General features: G+C 41.5%; 1 protein-coding gene across 3 annotated transcripts in view; it reads right to left on the minus strand.

The window, feature by feature from the left end:
- Positions 1-25,872, minus strand: part of LOC141131925 (mitogen-activated protein kinase 12-like) — a 176,993-nt gene that overhangs the window by 1,809 nt on the left and 149,312 nt on the right. For all 3 annotated transcript variants that reach the window (XM_073619752.1, XM_073619753.1, XM_073619754.1), the window contains 4 exons: positions 23,169-23,240; positions 13,925-14,004; positions 13,622-13,700; positions 2,989-3,162 (listed from right to left, as the gene is read on the minus strand). In XM_073619752.1, coding sequence (XP_073475853.1) covers positions 2,989-3,162; positions 13,622-13,700; positions 13,925-14,004; positions 23,169-23,240 — 405 coding nt within the window. The remainder of the gene's footprint in view (positions 1-2,988; positions 3,163-13,621; positions 13,701-13,924; positions 14,005-23,168; positions 23,241-25,872) is intronic.

The raw sequence follows: 25,872 nt of genomic DNA on the forward strand, positions 1-25,872 counted from the left end.
CACTACTGAAGGGTATATAGTCCAAGCATTGGGAAGCATCATGTTAGTAGACTGGCAATCAACTCTGCAGGAATACAGCCAAATTTATGATACATGACCATCTCTGCCTGTCTACCCTGTGCTTTTTCCAATATCTGGCCACTCACGGCCAGATATGATTCAGTGTCAGTGGCCAGTGTGATTCACACACGTGTATTGACCTTATGTTGGACCAAGAGTCCTTAAGAGTCCCTAAGAGAAGGACATTATCTTTATTCATTGATTTACCCTCTTTGGAATCAAACTTGGATTTAGGGTCCCATTACATCAGGATACTATCATTGCCACATGATTCCGCAATTATCGATCCCCAATCAGAAATTAATCCTGCTCCACAACAGCATTGGTTAGGTCAATGAATGAACCCACTTCCCTGGGGGCCATCCACATCGATTGTCAATAATACTAATCGTGTTCTTTACATCTATCAAGCAATTATTATCGCCCGAAAATCCCTATGTGAATGGGGTTTGGCGTCCGGGCTTTTTGTTTAATGTTCTGTGTGTCTTCTGTCTATTTTAATTTTTAACTCTTGCAGTGTTTTAATTCTTGACCTAGTATTTGTGAAGTTGTAACACCATTGTCTTGACACTGTGCATATTTTTAGCAGTCATTTTTTAAAAATTAATAAATGTTGTATTTTTATAATTAGTCCCAATTATGACCCTTTGTTGCCATAGTAGCTGCTTTCTTCCTGGGTAGTCTCTACCAGGATCCCTATTTGTATGCCTTATTGGTTTGGCTATTGAGACAACACCCGATTGTGGTGAGTGGTCTAGTGGGTGACTATAATCAATACACCTTTGTGAATATAGCTTGATAGGACCCATTATTCTTGTTTTGTGTTTATGTTCATGTACACTTGAACTACTTTGTCTGCTGGCCACGAGAAAACATAAAAATATGCAAGATCTCAGCGTGTTTTGCGGTCAAAACATTCCTATCATGAATACAATTCTTCCACATTCAGAACCTCAGCAGCTTTTAAACGATCCTAAAAGCCTATGTGTACATGAATACATAGGCTTTTATGGAACTGAGTTTAGGAGCTTTGGCAAAAAAATGTCAAAAGCTCCTAAACTCAAGTTTAGGAGCCGCTAGTGTACATGGAGCTTTATATTGTTCTGAGGACTTCACCCATCTTTGTTATGGACCAGAGTTCAGGCTGACTTCCCATTAGTCCTGTCAGTTATGCTGTTTTAATACAGTAGCATAAGTGTGAGTAAGTAGGGTGGGTGTGCTACTATGCTATATTTTTGTTTTGGGGTTCAGATATGCTTTAATGTATAGCAGGAGCATAACTTATCAAGCAGTCTACTGCATGAGATAGCTTCTAGCAGAGGTAGTGTGTACATTTTCTAAATCTGAATCTAAAGCCATTTTAAGAGACCTACTCTGAAGGAAGTGTGCAGGCTGCCATGGTTGGCATCTTTTTTGAAAGTGGGCATTTTCTGCATATCCTAAAATTCTGTTAAGCCAGTTCTCTGATGCAAACACCCTACCAGACAGCACAACAAGTCCGCACTGCAGAAGCAGGGCAGCCCAGTCCAGGATGCACCCTCAGCCTGCTTAATAGAAAAATGGAGCAGCAGAACATTGATGAATCATCAATCTTCTCTTGACTACTGTCAGCCAGGTTTCCCGACAGTACTGCTAACTGCAGGAGAGCTAGACTGTACCGGCCCTCCCCAATTCTCAGTGCTACTGTGCAATGTGTATAAATAATTGTACGTGCAAAGTACTTTTATTTTAACAGTTTGAAACTAATTTAAAACAGACAAATAAACATTGGCTACTCTGGTTTCTTGCTGCATCCTAATGTAAATGAGTATGGGGTTCACTCTCTTTCCAGTTCCAACACCAACCTGTGGCCCGCAGAGCCCTCTGATGTGGCCCACGACCTCCTGCTCTGGGATGGCGGGTCAGCAAGCCCAAATCGTGGGTTGCCGATCCCCATCCCAGAGCATCAGTGTTGTGAATGGAGCTGGCGGTAGAGGAAGCAAGCGACTGTGGAGCAGAGCCATACAAGTCCATGCTTCCTGTATAACGCCGAATACCAAATGCACTGTGCCTGGGACAGCACCAGCTGGCGATACCTGAATGGAACACTTGTTAAAAGGTCAGTATTAAAATCACAGTGTGTAGGCCTATCTGTTCTGCATTGGTTACTGGGCTGCTTTCAAACTGATCCCCAGGTGCAGCACAGTGCACCTGCGTGTTACCTGCCCTGAGCTATAGATATCTATTATTACCTGCAGCTTTGGTATGCTTTCTGAAAGTGCATCACACCTGCAGGATATTTCAGAAGTTTATGGCAAAGTGCAGCTAACCTTCAGGAAAGCCACAGGTGCACTGCGCTGCATCCATGGTGCGGGTAAACCACAGGGCATCAGTGTAAAAGCAGCCTTAGGCCTCTTTCCGTGTTTCAGGTGGACCCAATTGGACCGTCCATTCACCTCTATGGAGTGGCAGATGTAAAACGGACTTGTATCTGTTTACACCCGCCTGCCTCCAATCCAACCCGCTAAGGAAAGAAAAAAAAAAAAAGAAAGGGCTCCGTCCCCTTAAATCTGGGCGGATCAGAGGGCACATTGAGTGCGTGTGTGTCCGTGTCTGCTCTGCATATGCCGATTAGACACAAACGTGTCATCCTCCAGCTCTGCTCGATGTGGCCTGTGACCGGTTACCAAGCTGCTTAAGTGACCCTCTCTCTTCAAATTGTTGGGCACTCCTGGACAAGCTTTTCATGTACAGGACACACCGGATCGCCAGTACCTGTAGGAAGTCCATACTTTGTAAAATGTAACTATTGCAGTGCACTTAGAATTTTTTTACGTTAGGAAACAGCAGAGGGTAGAAATCATATGGTTAAATCTGCTTTAGGTGCAAAACAAGATAAAAGACAGAATGGAAAGAGAAAACAGCTTGGATATTTCCTTCTACACTCACTCCTCCATTCTTCAAGAGGAAGGTCTAGATTGTCATGTGAATCATCATATGGATCTGCTTCTGCCTCGTCGTCGGAATCATGGAACTGCTCAAAGTATGGATGACATAAAGCATCAGTTGCTGTTATTCGCTTATCTGCATCCAACACTAACATCTTTTCCAGCAGGTTGACAGCTAAAGACAGAAACAGGAAGCAGAGATAAACACTAAAGACAAAAATAAACCTTAGTCTGAATCCACAAATGATGCTTAGATATATGGAAGCAAAATTTAAGAAGCATTGAAAATACATGCTAGAAGCTTACTGATGATTACTTGTTTTACAATGGTTAAAGCAAGCAAGCATTAAAAAATGTTAAAAATATAAAGTTAAAATTCTATTAAAATATTACCTGCAAATATATCAAATTAAGTCACAAAAAAGCTTCCTTTGCTCTGAACACATCTTATTAATTTGGTTTTAAAAGAAAACCCTGCCATGAGAGAAACAAAGCCCGTCATTGCTGACCTTCAGCTGTCTCTGGATTCTAAATTTTCTAAATCATTGACCCACAACAAGTATGCAAATCAGAGTGAAGTCAGAACACCTGATCTGCATACACATTCAATTTTAATGAAAGTATTATAGTTAAGCCATCAGAATCCTAGGCAGTTCAAACTGAGCATTTGATGAAAAAAATGCATACCCAAAAGTAGGGTTGCGCCGATACCAAGCATTTGCACGGGTCCCTTTACTCATACAAATGCTCTGATACTTGACCCGATACCTGTGTCCTCAGCATAGCGGGGGGGGGTGGGCAGCCTCACAGATGATCGGTGGGGGCAGTTACAAGCACCAATCTCCTTGTATACCTTTTAATAAAGCAGTTAACAGCCCCTTTTCCTCTTCTCCCTCCCGCAGCTTTCAGGTTCTTTATTAAAAAGGTATACAGGGCACTTTTTATTTTTTTAACAGAAAAGTACCCTGTATACCTTTTTAATAAAGAACCTGAAAGCTGCGGGAGGGAGAGGAGGAAAAGCGGCTGTCAACTGCTTTATTAAAAGGTATACAGGGAGATTGGTGCTTGTAACTGCCCGCACCGATCGTCCTGACTCTCCAGTGTCCTCCTGCAGCTCCCTGAATCCTCTGCCGGCTCCCCAAGTCTGCTCTGGTCTTTCTCCTTGCTCCTCCGGTTCCCCCCTCTTCCCGGATCTGTCAGGATGGAGAGCAGAGGAAGGAACCCGTAAATCTGTAATTTACCAGCTCCTTCCTTTAGCTGAATGCACAAAGTCAGTGATCACTGACACTGTCCAATCATACCTGAGCATTGTATACTGTGTTTACGATGTCTTGGTTTATGAATGAACAGGAGCCTCTGTCTCCTGTCCATTCATCTTCAGTGCAGCTGAGGCTGCAGAGAAAGGGACTGGGGAATCTATGTCCTCAGTCCCCTTCCCTGTGTCAATGGGAGATGTTAGGGGTTTGATATCAGGACCCCTGATCTCTCAAAGCCCCCCAGTGCTGCATATTAGTGTCACTATCACATGACAAAAAAAAATAACAGTAATTGGTGTCGACGAGTACTTGAAAAAAGTATCGGTATTTGCACTTAATTTATATAATTATTCCCACGCTATCAGGTGTAAACTAAACTGAACTCAAACTAGGAGAAGCTGCCTGCACCAAAACAGGTACAAACCAAACCCTATGGATAAATAATATTATAACTAGATGGTGACGCGCTAATCCTGGGTAAATTAGCTAAAATAACTTAAAGTGGTGTGACATACTTTAGGGGTGTGCAATCGAAGATGTAGTAACACTATAAGAGTGATAACATCAAACGTGTAACACTCTCCACTCATATGGCAGCAACTCTGAGTGGTGGAATGATAATCATCTGTGGTGGCAATACTCAATAAATATATCTCATCATGTCTGTAAGCAAAATATCAGTAATGTAAAGAGTGTCACTAATCAATCAATAAATATATCTCATCATGTCCATAAGCAAAATATCAATAATATAAATAGTGTCAATTAATAGTAAAGTGCATGATGCAATCTAAAGTGACTCATAGTGTATAGCAAACAAGCAACACATAAAGTGACATGGTGCAGCAGTGCAATAACATTTGTTTTTTAAAAAATAGTAAAGTGTCCAAAAAATATCAGGTACTATAACATAAAATCCTTTTGATATAATGTGACTGTAACGTCCTAACATGCAACAGTTGTAACAGTACAGAGTGTTACAGAAAAAAAGTCCTTCTTTTAAAACGTGGCAGCAACGTCCTAACATGCAACAGTCGCAGTGCAGTGCTCAAGATAAATCACACAGTGCACATCTTCGTGTTTAGACACACAGGTAAGAAGTGGCCGTTTACCTTAGGGTAATAGGGCAAACGCATATGACCAAAAATCTTTAAGGGGATCCTCCTAAAGGTGTAGAACACTATCCTCACGGTCCTAGTTGCAAGGGGTGATTCCCTCAGTTGTATAGGAGAACAGAAAAAACACGGGGAGTCCCAATAGCGTAATAACGTTTTAACCAACAGCTTTTATTTAAATAAGATAAGGGTACTCACATAAACAGCATAAAAGCATTCCTATCTCCAACTAGCGGCGAGCTCGTATGCTCGTATATATTTTTTGGACACTTTACTATTTTTTAAAAAACAAATGTTATTGCACTGCTGCACCATGTCACTTTATGTGTTGCTTGTTTGCTATACACTATGAGTCACTTTAGATTGCATCATGCACTTTACTATTAATTGACACCATTTATATTATTGATATTTTGCTTATGGACATGATGAGATATATTTATTGATTGGTTATTTATTGATTAGTGACACTCTTTACAGTACTGATATTTTGCTTACGGACATGATGAGATATATTTAATGAGTATTGTCACCACAGACGATTATCATTCCACCACTCAGAGTTGGTTGCCATATGAGTGGAGAGTGTTACACGTTTGATGTTATCACTCTTATAGTGTTACTACATCTTCGATTGCACACCCCTAATGTATGTCACACCACTTTAAAGGTATTTGCACTTGGTCTTAAAAAAGTGGTGTCAGTGCAACCCTACCTAAAAGATTACCTTCAGTGAAAACCCAACTTCAAAATGATCAGTAGAGAAATAGGTTGCTGAGGTTACATGCAAAACTTTCTGCAAAATTTGATCCTATCCCTCCCACCTTCCTATTGAGATGCACCCACTTTGAATAGTCACTAGAAGCTGAAGCAGTGGAGTCTTCCTTTTTTTTTTTTTTTGAAAATTCTATTTATTGAATTTCATTCATAAAACTGTACAATACAAAAGGCAAAAACAAGTACAAAAACAGTACTTATTAAAGAAAAGGGAGCAGAATCCCTGGTCACGCAGGACTACCCGGCCCCCCAACAGTGTAAAGGTGTTCAAGACAATAATACATAAACAAATTCAGATTCCACATAGGCTAGCCCACCTTCAGCATAGCCATTACGGCTTTGTTGTTGAAGGCCTATACATCAGCCTATGTACAAAATAGAAAACTAACAAGTCAGTTCATGTGCAAACTCCTCACTAAATAGACAACCAACTCCATCCATTTCCCACCCAACCCTACCAGTGGGACTAGAGTCACCTATCTTTAAAGTGGTTCTAAAGCCTAAAGCCTTTTTACCTTAATGCGTTAGGGTAAAAAACCTTCTGTGTAGCAGAATCCTCCCCTGCCCCCCCATTAAACTTACTTGAGCCCATTCACGATCCAGCACTGTGCATCAGAGCCAGGGCTTTCTAGGCTCTGTTCCTCCTCTGTGGGCAAATTGATAGGAGCGGGAGCCATTGCTCCCACTGCGGTCAATCAAATGCTGTGATGAGGAGCGGGGCCGAGCTGCCCGGTCTGTGTCAATCGATGCAGAAAAGGCGGTTCAGCAGCAAGCCCGCACGAGTGCCTCCATTAGAAGTGGCTTCCTATGGGGGCACGCGCCGAAGAGGAGGAGTCAGGAGGAGGATCCGGGCTAGGAGAGGAGGATCTGGGCTGCTCTGTGCAAAATCCTTGCAGAGAGCAGGCAAGTATAACATGTTTATTATTTTACTTTAAAAAAAACAAAAAAAAAAAAACAAACCTTTAATATCCCTTTAAGAGGAAAATTTAAGATTTGCATATAGCTTCAGCTGTCTATTCGTGGACCTACTTCTCTTTTGTCATGTGGTTTTGAAACATAAAGCTCATGCATAGTTTTTATTTACATATTTATTTACTAATAAATTTATGTTGCAATTACAACTTGCTCCCTCTTCATTTACGTCCATCAAATGAAAAAGCATCTGCCTTGATATAACAATATTTGATGGAAGCTTACTTTCATCAGCTATTTTAAATAAGAGCAGCACATTTGAAAATATCGCCAATACTGCTTTGACTTCTATAAAACATCATACACTTTAGGGTCGTACACATGGGCCAAATATCAGGTGGCATAGGCCAGTTAAATAAAAACCAACTGACATTTGGCCCATGTGTACTGCAGCCAGTCGGACAGAAGCCGGGCGAACTTCTGGCTTCTGTTGAAGGGGCATGACCTAAAACGGTCCGCTGATTGCCATCTGATCAGCACTAATGGCTGAGACTGCTGACCAGTTTGTTATTGGTGGGGGGCGTCCCCCTGTCAGAACACAATAGATCAACAGGGAGATTGCTGTACTAACATTGGATAGTTAGTACAGTGGCAGTGTAGCCAACCGTCAGTATTTTTACTGGCAGCCAGCCAAAAATGGGCACTTTTCTCCTGCCAGTAAATGCCAGTGACAGGAAAAGGTTGCCAGTAAAATATATGGCTATGATGCCGAGTGCATGCTACAGTGTGTTCAGGTAGCGCCGAGGGGCTTTGTCTGGGGGAGGCGGTGTCTGAGTGTGTTGTGTGATGTAATGGTGCAGGGAGCTAAGCGGAGCGGCCAGAGCCTTGTGTGTGGGTCTGTGTGAAGGATGAGCTACGGTTTGTTCGCACACTCCATGTGCAGAGCACGCCAGGAAGTTGGCACGGCGCTGCGCTAATCACAGGCAGTGAGACATTTCCCGATCTCTGCAGCCGCGCATTGGGACAATGTCTCACTGCCTGTGATTAGCGCAGCGCCATGCCGACGTCCTGGCAGGCTCTGCACATGGAGTGCGAACATGCCAGAGCTCATCCTTAGTCTGCGTGATGGAGCAAGGCAAGCCAAGAGCGGGAGTGTCAGTGCTGTTTGGACTGAAGTGGACTGAAGGGGCCACCTGACGTGGTGAGAGACTGTCACCGTAACTCAGGACGGGACATGTCGTGTTGGCGAGGTGTCATTATCTGTGCTGTTGCACACTGAGAATCAATGTCATGTGTGCGTGCGCCTACCCATTATAATGTCTCGCCCTTCTGAGTCCTGCCCCTGAGCTACTTACTATATCGAAAATTAAAAAGGGAGTTGTTTTTTTCTTTAATATCTACCTTAAATTGCATTTCTATTTGCATATTGTACTTTTTGTAGCCTAAATACTGAAATATGCAATTAAAACGGTAATTTTGTAACTTTTGGAAATGGCAGTAAAAAATTGGCGGTACCAGTAAATTTTGGGTGTTGTGTCAGTAAACTGTAAAGTGGCTCTTTCGGCTCCTCATTTTAAAAAAAACAAAAAACCGAATAGTGTGTACCAGGCTTTAGTCACAGCAGCAACTTACATAACCTGAAACAGATGCGAGTAAAGTGTATATTAATCACAGACCCCTTTTATGTGCAACTATATGAACCTCAAGTGTGATAAAGAAAACCTTACTGCAAAAACCACGTCATCGAATATTGTAGGCTAAAGCCTCATTCACAGTATACATATTTTGCCGCTTTCTTAACGTATGGAAAAAGAGGGATCCAGAGATATACAGTACAATGTTCATATTCACACGTCTGTAGGACACTGAGGAGCATTGGACAATAGACTTTCATGTTAAATGTTTACATTGCGAATGTAGCAGTCTAATAACTAGAAGCATTATTCTACAGAATCATGAACACAACATAGAGTGTTAGTCAAGGTCATTGCACATTATATCACATTCATTTTCAATAAAACACCTCATTAGACCATCATTAAACTATAAAATATATTAATGCGTATCTCCATCAAAAACATTTTCTTTGAGTTTTGAATAGTATAGAGAATGGTGAAAAAGTGTTTAAATTTCTGTAAACGTCCCCAATGGAGATATTTTATTGTACTTTCTGTCCTGTTGACAAAAAGTCATAGAGGCAGGAAATGATGGAAAATGTATTCAATAGGGACAAAGAAAGCACTTCCTCTGTAACCTTCTAGTGTGGAAGGCTCAAAACCTCTCTGAGGTTTTTACTGCCATCTGTACCTTACTGTTCCCTGACCCTCTTCCTCATTCCTTGTCCTGGTGTCACCGGAATCAAAAATGAGGGGAAATCTCCCCTATGGAGTTACAGAGAGCAAAAAAACTGACAAAGTTCTAACCCTTATCTACTCTACTTAAAACTATAAAGAAAAGGTTCCAGTCCAAACTTTTTCTCCAGGCTTCTAGTAGGGAGAGGTAAGAACCTCTGCCAGGTTTTATTGCAAACCAGGCAATATTCACCTTCAGTCTGAAGCTGTCCCCCGCAGTACTTCTTTTTCACCATAAGATGTCCTTGGTCTTCTGGGTTGAAAGACACTAAAGCATCTTTCAACTCAGAACACCGAGGACATCTTGTGGCAAAATAATAGTACTGCAGAGCACAGCTCTGGATTAAAGGGAAATACTGTAGACTGCAAACTGAACTGCTTTATTTTAACCACTAGCTGCCCATGCCAAGTCTGACATTTCTCATGTACATGTAAAAATCAGCTTAGAATCCCAGATTAGAATATATACATTATATATATATATATATATATATATATATATATATATACATATATATATATATATATATATAAAAATTTTAAGGTCCTGCAGAATAAAATGGTGGTTTTTGCAAAATTTTTTTCTGTCAAACGATATTTCAGCAGCCATTTTAAAAATGGAAATTCTTAGGAAAAAAAATACACTTAAGCCCCTGTTCACATATATGCCAACTGGATGCGTTTTGAACCACATCCGGTTTGCATGACATGTGAACCTGCTGCCTTTTCTAAGGACACGGTTCACATATGTGCGGGCTAGCCGCAGCGAGTTTTCAAAAAGAGTCCGGGACAGTTTTGAGCCTGGTTCAGGTGCGATTTCCAAATGTCATACACTTTGACAATTCGCACTTGAAATCGCTGAACAAAGCCGCACCGAAGGGGGCTAAAAACGTGCTGTCAAAACCAGTCTGCACATACAGTGGGGGAAATTATTAATTTGATCCCCTGCAGATTTTGTAAGTTTGCCCACTTACAAAGAAATAAAGGGCATATAATTTATATCATGTGTATATTTTAAAAAGATATATCAACCAAAAATCCAAGAAAAAACACAAAAAAAACCAAAGCAAAGGATACAAATGTTATAAATTGAGTTGCAGTTCACCAAGTAAATAAGTATTTGATCCACAAGCAAAACATGACTTTGTACTTGGTGAAGAAACCCTTGTTGGCAAGCACAGAGGTAAGACGTTTCTTGTAGCTGGTTATCAGGTTTACACACATCTCAGGAGGGATTTTGGGCCACTCTTTACAGATCTTCTCTAAATCCTTAGAGAAGTCCAACCTGAGCTCATTTGGCTGGGCTTCTCCTATGGGTCACAGGAGTGCCATCAGTTTTGCATTCCTGTGACCCGTTTTCAGCAGAAAGAGGGCTGAAGTCTGCTCTCTGCTGACGTCACTGTAATCTGGACTAATACCCATCTCAGCGAGCCGCTGAGAGCCTGAGGACAGCCACTCCCCGCCCACCCTCAGCTCAGCGCTCAGAGCGGAGAGCTGCTGAGTGACAGTCAGCAGCTCTCTGCTCGGGGATCCGAGAGAACAGAGCCATCGACTGTGTTCGATTGCTCAGTTCTCAGTGCAGAGGCGGCAGGGGGGAATTCTCATGTTTTCAGGATTTCACTCAGATGAAACGGCTGTGGTAATTACCAAAGCAGCTAATCTGATCAAAACCACCTGTGCAAAATAATGGAAAGTATGAAAACATGACCTGTTGGGTGTACTTGAGGACTGAAGTTGAGAAACATTGTTCTATAAGATTAAGGTCTGGAGACTGACTAGGCCACTCCATAAACTTAATGTGCTTCTTCTTGAGCCACTCCTTTGTTGCCTTGGCAGTATGTTTTGGGTCATGGTCATGCCAGAAGACCCATGCACAACCCATCTTCATTGTTCTGGGAAGAAGGTTCCCATCCAAGATTTTTACAATACACATTGGCCCCTCAATGCGGCAAAGTTGGCCTGTAACTTTAGCAGAGAAACTGCCCCAAAGTATAATGTTTCCACCTCTGTGCTTGACTGTAGGGATGGTGTTCTTAGGGTCATAGTCGGCATTTTTCTTCCTCCAAACACAGCAAGTTGAGTTAATGCAAAAGAGCTCAATTTTGGCCTCCTCTGACCACAGTACTTTCTCCCAATCATTCTTTGAATCATTTAGATGTTCATTGGCCAACTTCAGACAAGCCTGTACATGTGCCTTCTTGAGGTGGTGGACCTTGCAGGCGCTGCAGAACTTTCAATCTATGGTGGCGTATTGGGTTACCAACGGTTTGTTTGGTGACAGTGGTCCCAACTGCCTTGAGATCATTCACAAGCTCCTCCCATGTAGTTCTGGGCTCATCCCTCACTTTTCCCATGATCATCCTTACCCCATGAGGCGAAATCTCGCATGGAGCTCCAAACTGAGAGCGATTGATGTTTTTTTTGTATTTCTTCCATTTGCAAATAATTGCTCCAACAGTTGTCTCCTCCTCACCAAGCTGATGGATTTATAGCCCATTCCAGCCCTGTGCAGGTCTACAATCTTGTCCCTGAGGTCTTTTGACAGCTCTTTGGTCTTGCCCATGATGGCGAGGTTTGAATGGAAGAAAGATTTTGTGGAAGGTGTCTTTTATACACAAAATGAGTTGTCGTTAGGAGCACCTTCTTAAAATTGACAGGACTAATCTGTGTACCACTTGAGCACATACTGTAACCAGTTTGTGGGAACCAGAATTATAGTTGGTTGGTAGAGAATCAAATACTTGTTTTACTCACTAAACTGCAACTCAATTTCTAACATTTGTATCATGTGTTTTTTTCTGGATTTTTTGGTTGATATTCTGTCTCTATCATTTAAAAACACACCTATGAAAAAAATTATAGACCCTTCCTTTCTTTGTAAGTGGACAAACTTACAAAATCTGCAAGGGATCAAATAATTATTTTCCCCACTGTGTGTCAACCCAGGTTTAATGAATTTTAGTGCACATAAACACAATATAGAACTACATTTTTGGTTCAATATAAAAGATGATGTTGCACTGAGTAAATAGATACCTCTAACATGTTAGAGGTATCTATTTACTAAAATGGCATTAAATTGTCCATAGGTGACAATTTAAAAGCCTTTACAGGCTATCGGTTTAGAGCTACACAGGCGATCTGGTGCTAGAATCGCAGCAATACCTCACGTGTGGTGCAATTACCATTTACATATGCGTGCGAGACCTATGTGCGTGTGAGAGGGGGGGAGGGGGTCTTTACATTTTTTTTTTATTGTTTCATTTTTCTTAGCAACTTTATAAGGGATGAATAGCATCACTTGTGATAGCATGGGCTGTTACAGGTCCTTTTTACAGAAAGCTATGCTCCACAGCAGCCAATCACACCAAGATCAGTTTAATTGGCTGTTTTATTAGCCGGTAAGGGCTGGTAAACAATAGATCGAAACCTGTTGCTTCCGGTTTCATACAACAGAGACATGATAGGGGGAATGCAAGGTCCTCCTTCGTCTCTATGGTCAGCCAGCACGAGTGTTGGTAGGTTAGGGGTCCTGGTGGGATGGGAGAGCCTGGAAATGGCAGCTTGCAGCGGCGGGGTGTCACATTGGGAAGAGGTGTGCACATTGGGAGATTTCCCCATCTACTCGGGTGAAATCTGCAGAATTTTAGATTTCCCCTCACTTTCTGTTCAGTTGACAATAGTTGCCAGAAGACACAGACCGCAAAAAAAAACCACACAATTCAAAACTATAAAAATATGTTATGACTGGAGTCCTACTTAAAGTATTTCTAGGCTTAATTATAGGAAGTCCAGAACCCAGTACCACATCTTATCATGCATAGCAGCCACCTTTAATCACCTTAAAACTAGACTACTATTTCAGACCCCTCTAAAAATTAACACAACAGGATCACCTTATTTTTCATTGTGGATTCGTGCCAATTATTATGGCAGACTAACCAAATCCAGTATTATAAAGAGACTTATAAATCCCATTGTATCAAATTTGACACCCATATATCAGATTTTACAGGGGGAAGAATTTCAGGCTAAATCAGACAGTAATATGTAGGTGAACAGGGCAATGCTACCATCTTGTTGCACAAAAGGGTCTGAAATAGGGGTCCACTTCTAGCTGTAAAAACGTATCAAACATATTTTAAATGCCATTTTAGCTTTCAGCCAATGATACTTTAAAATGTCCTTATAAACAAAAATAAATGCACAATAAAAAGTGTTACCAAGAGGGTTTGCGTATCTCAACAATAACCCAAAGTCTTTCTTCTGCACCTTTGGGAGACTCTTGATATAATTTTTAGCCTGGAACAGAACAAGCATTTAACTATTTAAGCTGTGCTTAATAGTCAATTTCTTGTATGTAAATATAACATTCAAATTCATTCTTTATGAACAAAAATAAACACAATGAATCAAGTAGAAATATGAAAAAAATCAGAATATTTATATGAACATACACATATGTACTGTTATTTATGGCCATTTGTGCTGGTGAGAAAATATTCATTATAAAAGGCTGTACTTACATCAGGACTCTGAAGCTTCTGGACAAAGTCCTGGGTGGGTGTTCCAGTAATTTTCATTATTTCTGTGAGCTGATCCAGATCTAATACTTGGGTTAAGGATCATAATACTGTAGACTATTACAAGTCTATATTCAATGAACGCTTCACCCTGAGCCTTGCAAGATGAAATAAAAATGAAAAAAAAAAAAAATCAGTTGCTGTGTTATTTATATCCCAGATGAGTGTTTTCCTCCTAAACATACATCACAGGACACAGGAGTGTTAGTTCCTAGAATGTAGGTTTATGCTCCACCTCCAAGTGATTGGACCCTGGCCTTGTATTACCCCTCCCACTCCCAGCATTGCCTCAGTTTTTTTGCTAGTGTCTGTAGGGGATTGATCTGTGTCCTTTTGCAGAGAGAATCCCTTCTGCTTTGATGCATGGATTTCTACTTGAACTGCCTTTCTCTGTCGAGCCTCTGTGTTTAATAGTTGTGGCAGTTTTCTGGAACAGTCCCTACAGAGGTATCCTAAATGAGACATCACTTCTGAAGAGAGAGTGTAGTCAACCTGATCTCGATCCCTTGGTGCCAGATCCTCCATACCTGCCAAGCCCACAAGTGAGCGCAATAAACACAATCCTGAGCAAGAGCTACAATAAGGCTCTCAGTTTCTCAACAACTCCTTCAGAAACTCTGTCCTCAGGGACTGTCATGTCCAAGGCCCGAATTGTCAGCCGATTTTTCCACTGTGTTGGAACAGCTAGCAGATATCTGTAAGGATCTTTGGAGAGATTACAGTAAGAAGTCTAGGACTCTTTCCCCACTGGAGCAACATTGTGACTTCCCCCTACCACCCTTTGTCAGGATGGAGGGGAAGCATTTGGAGAATTGCTGGTCCAAATAAATGGGACAAGGCAGACAAATCCACTTAAGAGCGCACCAGGCCTCTAATAGATCTTTATTTCACTGGTCCACAGTAAATTTTCTTACAAAGGTGGTCTGTAAGAACTTTAAACTGTCTCTACCAGAATCTTCAGGGTCTAAGGTATCAGGGCAGTTGTAGCCTATCTATTCGGGCCCCCCTATCTACATGCAGGGTGCCGGACGCATGGATTCCAACTGGGGTTTTATTTTTTTTTAAGCACGTGATTAGAGCCAGAGGCTCCAATAGGCTTCAAAAAAGGGTGGGCTCGGGGCACAGAGCACTGCGCTCCGAGCCCACCCATTTATGTGACAATAGTGAATGAATATTCGCTATTGTCACACTGATTCTCCTCCTGGCCAATCAGGAAGTGGGTCCAGTTTCTTGATTGGCCCAAAGGAGAAGCGACCTTATTGGCCTAGGAGGAGGGAGGGAGGAGACGCAAAGCCGCCATGATGCTGAGGACCGACTGACCCACCAGCCACCAAGTCCGATCCTCCGGCCCCTCCATGCCGAGTGCTGCCAGCGCCTCCTGTGGCTGTCAGATGGGCTGCTGGCTGCAGAAGAGGGGAGAACATACCTAAAGAGGGAAGGGGTAGGTAGCAGACAGCAGCAGTGATGCCACCGTGCCTAAATGCACACCATTGCCCATGGATTGCCCCTGTGTCAGTGCACACACCTCTCCGATATCGATCCCCCCTGCCACTGACCTAATCACGCTGGCATCCCTGGGCATGGTCCATCCGGTGATAGCAGCACACGGTAAGAAAGCCAGTGACCGGTGGGCGGGGTGGGGTTTTGGGGTGGTGGCGGGCTGGAGAGACAAGGGGTCCATGGTCAGGTCTGTCTGCCGCCCCCCGACCGATGGAGCATCAGCCACCACTGTATCAGGGTTGGGGTCTTGGAGTACACCCAAACCCACCAAGTCCCTTCTGTTGCATCCTCATACTGAAGAGGATCTGTACAAGGATTGGGCCCAAACAGAAAAGGTAAGCGGTTCGCACAACAATACCCGATAGAAGACAGTTTCTGCAAATTGGGTAGTCCTTGCAGTGGATCCTTTGGTGTCTTACCCAAATAACACCCTTATTGTGGATTTAGACGTGTCTAAATCTTCCTTGCCTCTGAAGCTCGTACCGTGTCTGGATTATGCTGCAGGAGGCTACTGACAGGCGGTGAGACCCCTCCTCACCACCTGTTTTTAACCAATTTTTTCCCGACAAATGCACAGCATGTTTATTGTATTGTATCCTGTAATGTACTTTAAGAAAGGGATTTACAGATAAATAAAAATCCTGTTATTACGAACAGTAAAATCCCTTTGTTGAAGTACATCATAGGACACATAGGACGCTCTGGTTTCACCCCGATATTGCTTGCTGACAAAAAGGCAATATGGTGAGTCAGATGGGTTATGCTGTGTTATGCTGGGGAGTGTGAACCTTTGCTATTTGCCACTGTCCAAACACCTGGATCTGTATGACTCAACTGTCTAAGGCCGTGTACACATGGGCGGACTTTTCGACCGGACTGGTCCGACGGTCTTTCTGACGGACTTTCGAACGAACGGACTTGCCTACACACGATCACACTAAAGTCCAACGGATACGTACGTGATGACATACGACCGGACTAAAATAAGGAAGTTGATAGCTAGTAGCCAATAGCTGCCCTAGCGTCCGTTTTTGTCTATCGGACTAGCATACAGACGAGCGGATTTTTCAACCGGACTTCAGTCCATCGGAAAGATTTGAAGCATGTCCAAATCTAAAGTCCATCAGATTTTCGACAGTACGCTGCAGGTCCGATGGAGCCCACACAAGGTTGAATTGTCCGACGGATTCATTCCGTCGGACCAGTCCGGTCGAAAAGTCCACCCGTGTGTACGCTGCATAAGAGTTAACGCTCCTGTGATGTACTCAAAGAAAGGGATTTTAAAGAGAAGTAAAAAAAAAAATCCCATTGTTACACTCAGTCTCAGGTTTGTCTAATTATTACAGTTGGATTTGGGACTGAATGAGTTGATTCCCACCCTTGTATGAACGTGAGTTAGGGACCTAAGATTGTATGCATCATGAGGGCAGGGACGGATGTGAAGGTACGATACATATGTAAAGAGCTGTATAAATTGACTGTGCTATATAACTACCTATAATAATAATTCTCATCATCGTACAAGAATACAGCTTCTGTAGGTTGCTATACATACACCGATTCTAGATACAGCTTGAGTGCTGCTTAAGAGATTATCAAGTAAAGAGATTTTTCAAGTTGCTGGGAAATCTGCATGATGTAGGCTAATCAAGATAAACTGAAAGGAAAGTGTTAATGAACAGCGAGACACATTAGGATGGGCTTCAGTAAATTTAGGGATTGGCAGATATAATTCTGCCCATAGACTTCAGGGGGACATCTTCATCTTCTCTTCTACGATTACTTTATGGCCCCACTCTTGGGCAAAAAATCTATCTTCCTATCTGAACTCTACTAACCCGATCCTGCTAAGCTTTTTGGTTCCCTTCCCGTGTGAAGCCAGGCATACTCACCTGCCCCATCCAAGTCACACATCACTGCCATTTATGGTTAAGGTAAGCGCTATACCAGCACTGTGATGGCCCCAAGACCACAGGTCCCCATGACTTCCCCGTCAGTCCTAGCTTTGATCCTAAGAGGACCCAATTGCTGGAAATTCAATTGAAACTGTCCACATCATGCAGGCAGTGATGTGGACACCTAAAGAAGGACCCATGCAGGAAGTAAACAAGCTAGAGTCACGTGGCCACAGCTACAAGTAAGTATAATGAGCTTTCAGAATGAGTTTTTCTTTTGGAAAGCAGTTAGAGGATGTTGAGCAGCGTGGCACTTTAAAGTGTATGGCTAAGCAAAATCTCTACATAGATATCTACACAATGCATGCACCTTTGTTTCCTAAAAAGGAAAATACCGGTTGATCCTGCCAGAAATAAAGTGACTTCCTGTCCCATCTAGAGTAAAAAGTAGTGCAGCGCTAAAAGAACTCATACAACTGAAAACAAGTCCGTATAATAACATATGCAAGAAATTGAAGCAAACAAAGCCAAGAGATATCCACGGTGATAAAGGGTGCTTCATGCAAATCCAAAGTGCTCTTGGAACCGTGCTCACACCTCTTGCCAGCCAAACCACTCACCTTGTTACAAGGACCCCTGAACTAACAGAAAGGTCTCATAAGCGTTCGCCACTTATTAGTGGTCAGGGTAAAATCTTGACTGAATGACCGGAACCCGCTTCATTGGTCAGGCTTAGGAGTTTTCATCCATATTCACATGAAATATATAAAAAAATACTATAGTGCTCTCTGTATGGCTAAAACACGATTTCATTTATTAAAAAGGTACTCACATAGGAAGCACTATGCCCAGTGCTAAGGTATTAAGTGCATGTACTTAAAAGGTGACAGAAGATATTAAGGTGGTTGCAGTGACGTCTCTAGGGATATGTCCGATCCGCACGCGTATCGTCCAACAGGACTTCCTCACGTCTGATCAGTGTTTTATAAGCAGCCCCTTAGTTTACTCATGTGTTGCCAATACAATCCCGAGCGGTGACCGTCCAATCGGAACGCACCGCTTGGGAGTAGGAAGTAAAAAGACCTGATGTTTATCATAGTTCCCATGGTGATCAGCGTCGTAATGCCACGATGCCAGATCACCTGGTATACTGCGTCACTAAGCTCCCCCCCCCCCCGAGTTACGAGCAGGGCGATAAGCCGCTCCTTAGGCTGACGTGCGGGTAAACTAAGGGGCTGCTTATAAAACACTGATCAGGCGTGAGGGACCCCTAGACCGCTGAGGAAGTCCTGTTGGACGATACGCGTGCGGATTGGACATATCCCTAGAGACGTCACTGCAGCCACCTTAATATCTTCTGTCACCTTTTAAGTACATGCACTTAATACCTTAGCACTGGGCATAGTGCTTCCTATGTGAGTACCTTTTTAATAAATGAAATCGTGTTTTAGCCATACAGAGAGCACGATAGTATTTTTTATATATTTCATGTGAATATGGATGAAAACTCCTAAGCCTGACCAATGAAGCAGGTTCCGGTCATCCAGTCAAGATTTTACCCTGACCACTAATAAGTGGCGAACGCTTATGAGACCTTTCTGTTAGTTCAGGGGTCCTTGTAACAAGGTGAGCGGTTTGGCTGGCAAGAGGTGTGAGCACAGTTCCAAGAGCACTTTGGATTTGCATGAAGCACCCTTTATCACCGTGGATATCTCTTGGCTTTGTTTGCTTCAATTTCTTGCATATGTTATTATACGGACTTGTTTTCAGTTGTATGAGTTCTTTTAGCGCTGCACTACTTTTTACTCTATTACTTGAAAGGACTTATATATTTGCCTTTAGTGTCCAGCAGCTAGGTTTATCTGATGTTTTTTTGCGCTGACTGTTTTTTCCTTTGAATACGTATTTCCTGTCCCATCTGCCTCTCTGCTGCCCTGAAATCCCAAGAAATGTTAGCCTTGCTCAGCTTAACTACAAAACACCTTCCCCAAATATTTTGGATCAGAGATATTTCTTGATCCAAATCAAGCAGCAAGGGTGAGAATGCTGCTCCTCCACATACACAGTATAGTAAGTGAGTGTTGTTACCAAGAAAATGTGTTAATGGCAGGATGATCAGGTGAAAATAAAGTAGTAAAGTTTAAAAAATAAAATGATTGCAGCCACATCATCTAAGGACCGTATTACATTTTTGTTCTTGGGTACATCAGACCATTCAGTGTTCACTGTAGCCAGTCTGTGGCTTTTATAATTTCAAGATTGTTGGAACAATGAAATAAAATGTTTTTAATTGGATGCTAAGCATTGCCACCTTTCCTTCTGAAGGACATCTTCTGAATGAATAAAGTTTTTAATTAATTTTTTTACATCCATGTTCATCAGTCATACGGTGGCAGTTCAGCATGTTTCCTTTGACTAATGAGTGTAAAAGCTAAATGTCCCTGTTCAGCTTTAAAATCTCAAAGTAAGCTGCCCCCAAATTAGTCTTTATTTTGGTATTCCACCACAGGCAACAAATGGGTTGCACTCAGTATCTTGCACATACATATAAATACTAATTACAGTTTCTCTTACAAGAACACCGATTCCCTAAGTGACTCTGAAGAACTTGTATAAGAAAAAAAAAAAAAAAAAAGTACATTTATTTTTAGCTGGAAGAGATTTTAATTATCTTTCTAAAGCACAAGTTCTTGCCTAGTTTTAAAGACACACATACAGCAAAAGTTAGAGCAATTACAGACTGCAATGAAATCTCCAGCTGGTTACCTTTTAGGCTTTTAATGGTACACTTATACGATTAGCTTTTCTAAGGATGTGTGATGTATATCCAACAATGCACCAATTTTAGAACTTGCAACAGAATACATCACAGAAAAATGTAAAAGCAGCACTTAAGGCACAGCAATATCTCAGTTTTACTTTAATGCTAAAGCCATGAAATCTCATACAAAATGCTTTACTCAAGTGTATTTGTACACATTATATGTATGTTCAATATATTTGAGGAAGAGAATGTAAAATCCCTTTACCCACTGTGACCACAAAGATAGACTGCAGACTGGTTATTATAAATGACGCTTTCAATTAGCAAACCCCTTTGAAAGAAAAGTAATGTACTTATATTATTCAATAGCTTAAAGTAGTTCTAAAGCCTGAAGGTTATTTACCTTTATGCATTCTATGCATGAAGGTAAAAAACCTTCAGTATGCAGCTCCCCCCACAGCCTCCCTAACACTTACCTAAGCACGATCGCGATAAAGTAAGTAACAGCCATCAGCCTGTGTGGGTTTTATAGAGCCGGCGACCAGCTTCAAAGTGAAAGTGATGCGGCAGCTCCATTGCTGCCCCCCTTCCTGTGGTTCCCGGGCTGTCTCGTGCCTACCGACGCAACACATCCTCCTGCGGGGGGAGGGAGACTGCAGTGAGACCATGGCAAATCCATTCCTCGATCTCACAAGCAAACAATGAAACTGCAAGTGATGTCACTTTCCTGGCAAGTACAGCCAGGAGACACATCTAACCAAGCAGATCTGTGCTTGGTTAGATGGTGTGAAGGGCTGGGGAGACATTGGGGTCTATTAGACCCCTAATATCTCCAAAAGAGTACCTGTCACCTGCCCAATGCCATCACATAGGGGTTTATTAACCCCTTGTGATAGCAATCACGTAAAAAAAAAAAAAAAATATATAAAAAATATATATATAAAAAACAATAAAAATTTGCCAAAACCCCCACTGCTCCGCACACCAGCGCAAACACAAGCCTGTATGTGGATGTAAACCGCGGTCACACTACACGTGACATATTGACGCGAACGTCAGCGTGGGAACAATAATTCTAGCACAAGAGCTCCTAGTCAACTCTAAATTGATGAGCTATAAAGGCTTTTAAAGCATCACCTATAGTGATTTTTGGACACCATCATTTTTGGTAATATCCCAGGCGCACAATATTTTAAAACATGGAATATTAGGTATCTATTTATGTTACCTCATCTTAACCAAAAATGGGTTAATTTTATTATATTTTTTTCCCCCAGAAAATTTTTACATTTAACAGTTGCACAAATATAACTTGAGACAATTTGCAACTATCACCCTTTTTATTCTACAGGGCCTCTGCTTTCAGAAAATATATAATGTTCTGGGGGTTTATGTAATTTTATTGCCAAAAATTAGGATTTTTACATGTATGCAACAAAGAAAAAAAAATTGCTCTGGAGCCGAACTGGTTAATGATAACTGGACTCACCTTCTCCTCAGAAACCTCTAAACATTTTTTTTTAAGGCATGCTGTGTGAACAGGAACAAACAAGAGAGGGGTTTTCTCAAATTTTACTGCAAAAATGTAAATATATTTTCAAGATTTGTTTACAACTGTGACTCTATTCTCATTTTCATCAAGAAGCATTTATCAGCTGTCCTCCCACATTTTCCTGTAGCAACAATTACAGTAACAGTTTTTATACTGCTCCATAAACAGAATACTACTACTACAAAATAGAAGGCGTGTTCAATTAGGAACTCCGGCCAACCTTCCCATTTTTTTGGCCCCGCTTACCTGATGGTGCCATCTGCGCCTTTCAGATACTCACCCATTCAGTGGATCCAGCATTGTCCCACTACCAATACCACAAAACAAAACAGAGCGCACCAACCTAGTGCATTATCCTAAAAACATAGCTTTACGATTATAAAAAGTGCTAAGCATTATACTCACAAAATGACAGTTGCATTAGAGCTTAGCACAATGCAGTCTACAGTGCATCATAGTGTGTGGCAGAACAACTAAAGATCCAATCGGCTAACGTGTTTTGAGGGATAACCTTTTCCTCAGAGCCAACCAAGCTTCTCTCTACACCACATTTGTGGTGCAGATCATGAAAACAGGGAGAAAGCCAAGTTTGTGCTGTGCAACTTCCTTTCTCTTTCTACTTCCTGTATACCCAACCCAAATCACACTTCCATGGCAGGTGTCGATGTTCAGTGACTGTAAACAAATATATAGTGCTAAAATTTTTCAAGAGACAGAAGGGAGCTTGATGTAAGCGTGTTTAAGAAATGGCTCCCCACCTTATTTCTTGACAAAACCAGGAACCCACTGGTTATATGTATATTTAAACAAATTGGTTCTCAATATAAAATCTTTTTTTAGTTCACTTAACAGATGTGCTGTCCCAGTTGCTATCTACTATTATGAGTATTGAGAGATTTCTCAAATTGTGTATAATGCTTTCTAAGGACTGATGAAGATTGGTGGTCTCGCCAGCTGCCCCATGACACAGTATGTTCCCACTGGGGGTGTCGGGCGGAAGGCAGTCTCACCAACTCAAAAATATTTGGTTCTAGCTTTCTAGAATGTGGATGGCTTACATATTATGTACATTTATTCACTCTTGCCTTATAAGTCTGTTTCGATATAAGATATGCCTGCAAAATGGTCAATGTCATTACATTTTTGTTACTTGTGTATTAACGCTTTATTGAAAATCAATAAAAAAAAAAACTGAAAGAAATGGCACCCCTAATTCATGCCACAATTAGGGATTCTCAGTTTACTAACAAAATCAGTTTAATGAGGTAAACTGCTGCTCTACAGCAATGCTTGTATACACAACAGAAATACTGAGCAGGTAAGCTTGTGCCCTCTGTATTCAATTCAAGGTTTCATTTTCAATTCTGATTATAGATTGAATATGCTGGAACTAAAACCGCACAAACATGCTGGAATTCCAGTCAGTAAATCAAAAAGTTTCTGTTGTGATTAGAAAAAATATAAAAACAAGGATACGGTCATTACCCTTGAAGAGTGGACGCCCAGTATACATTTCTGCCATGATACAGCCAACAGACCATATGTCCACTATAAAAAAAAAATAAAAATAAAAGTTAGTTGAACAATGCAGTACATTATTCATTATGAATGCATATTTCATTGCAAATAAAGAGGGTAGGAAACAAAGCATGACTATACAAAATAAATAAGAAAATTATATATAAATAATGTACATATACACATTTAGTAGGCCAAATTAGGAAAAAGTCAATGAACCTACCAAAACATGGACTATATGAAAAAAATCTCAAGCATCTAGAGGAAATTAATTCAATCATGGTGAGATCACATACATTTTATGAAGATGGCACCTCTATTGGTAGTCATATCCAGAACTTCACTAAATTTACTCTATACAAAGCTCCTAATAACCACATTTCCTCCAAAGGCTGCAAAAACAGGATTTTTTTACTTCTCATAAAAACAATTTCCTAATATTCATTAAGAGACACAGGATTCAGTTAAAGTGATTGTAAAGGTTTGTTAAAAATGAAAACAAAAACAAAAAACAAACAAACATGTTATACTTAGCTGCTCTGTGCAAGGGTTTTGCACGGAGCAGACCCAATCCTCCTCTATTGGGGTGCCCTGGTGGCACTCCTGGCCCCGCCTCTCCATCGGGTGCCCCCGCGGAGAGCCAGTTTCCATGGGGGAACCTATGAGGTTGCGAGGTTACGAGTCCCGCTGCTGCGTCCATTGACACAGACAGCAGGACTCGGCCCCGCCCCCCGCTCTCATGTCACTGGATTTGATTGACAGCAGCCGGCGCCAATGGCTCCTGCTGCTATCAATCTATCCAATGATGACAGAGACAGCGGCTGGAGCTGCTGGCTGCTGAAGCACAGAAGGTTTTTCACCTTAATGCATAGAAAGCATTAAGGTGAAAAACCTTGAGACTTTAAAACTCCTTTAATCTGAGACAACTGGGTTATACTGCCACCTAAAGGAGGATTTGGATACTGGCAAACAAAAAAATGGCCAGCCAGGTACAGAACTGTATATACTTTCTCATTCCCGGCATGCAAGGAAACAGTAGTTAGGAGTAGATCTCCCAGATAGCTGGAACCTTTGTCCCATAAAAGGACTTCAAGAAATAGATTTTATGGTTTTATGGTCAGTACACAAATTCAGTTTTCTTTATCATTCATTAAGAGACACAGTAATCAGTTAATCTGAGACAATTGGGATGTCCAAGAGTCCAACTAAGGGGTTGCGCAACACTGCAAACAAAACATTAACAGGCCCACAAATGAAACAGAATAAAACTGGCGCTGCCTAAAAGGACCTTATATCAGAAATGGCATCAGATGAAGCCTGAACATTCACCCTGTAAAACATAGAAAATGTGATCAGAAGATTAGGTGGCAGCCTTGAAAATTTGGGAAACAGTTGCTTGATGCCTAAAAGTCCAAAAGGCACTGATCTAGTAGATTGTGTCTTGACAGGAAAACGTGAAATATTATCCTTAAGAACACACTTCACCACTTCAGCCCTAGAAGGATTTGCCCCCTAATGACTGGGCCATTTTTTGCGATACGGCACTGCGTTACTTTAGCTAACAATTGCATGGTTGTGCGATGCGGTACCCAAATAAAATAAAAAAAGTCCTTTTTTTTTTTTACCACAAATAGAGCTTTCTTTTGGTGGTATTTGATCACTTCTGCATTTTTTTTTTTGTTTTTTTTTGCACTATAAACAAAAAAAACTGACAATTTTGAAAAAACAAAAAAAAACAAACAATATTTTTAATTTTCTGCTATAAAAACACACCCAAAACATTTAAAAAAAAACTGATTTCTTAATCAATCTAGGCCAATTTGTATTCTGCTACATATTTTTGGTAAAAAACAAAAAAAAAAAAAACAAAAAAAACCCAAAAACCCAAAAAGCGTTTATAGAGTCTACAAATTGGGGATAGATTTATGGCATTTTTTTTTTTTTTTTAACTAGTAATGGTGGTGATCAGCGATTTTTAGCAGGACTGCGACATTGCGGCGGACAGATCGGACACCTGACAATTTTTACACTTTTGGGGAACCAGTGACATTATCACAGTGATCAGTGCTAAAAATATGCACTGACATTGGGGGGGGGGGGGGGGGGGGGGAGGATGCCTGGGACAACACACAGATCCGTCTTCCTGCATTGCAGAAAGACAGGATCTCTGTGTAATTCCCCTGTCAGAACAGAGATCTACCTTGTTTACTATGGCAGATTCCCATTCTGTCACTGTGGGGGAACGATCATGGGTGGCCGGCGGACCGGACCCGTTGATTGGCTCCCCTGCTGGCCAATCCGCACGTGCCCACAAATCACCGTGTACGAGCCAACTTACAGCTATGGCAATTCGCGCAGCCGAGCCAACCTGCCGCAGTATAACTGCGGCGGCTGGTCAGCAAGCAGTTAAACCATAAAACTGTTTCAGCCACCAAAAACAAATAGAAAATGGATAAAAGAATATCCTTGATGGCTTAAAAGGGCATCAAGGTGATGATGTACTCAAGGTTGTAACATGTTACTGATGCAGCAGCCCCCAAATTGCCATCCCCTGTTGTGACAGTAGGCCATGGAACTTCTCCCTGCACCTGCTATCACAATTTAGAAAAAAGTGCATACTTTGAAAATAGAATTTTCAACAGTTTTTGAGACAGAATGGCCA

Source organism: Aquarana catesbeiana, linkage group LG03, assembly GCF_042186555.1.
Source record: "Aquarana catesbeiana isolate 2022-GZ linkage group LG03, ASM4218655v1, whole genome shotgun sequence".
In the NCBI taxonomy this organism is placed as follows: domain Eukaryota; kingdom Metazoa; phylum Chordata; class Amphibia; order Anura; family Ranidae; genus Aquarana; species Aquarana catesbeiana.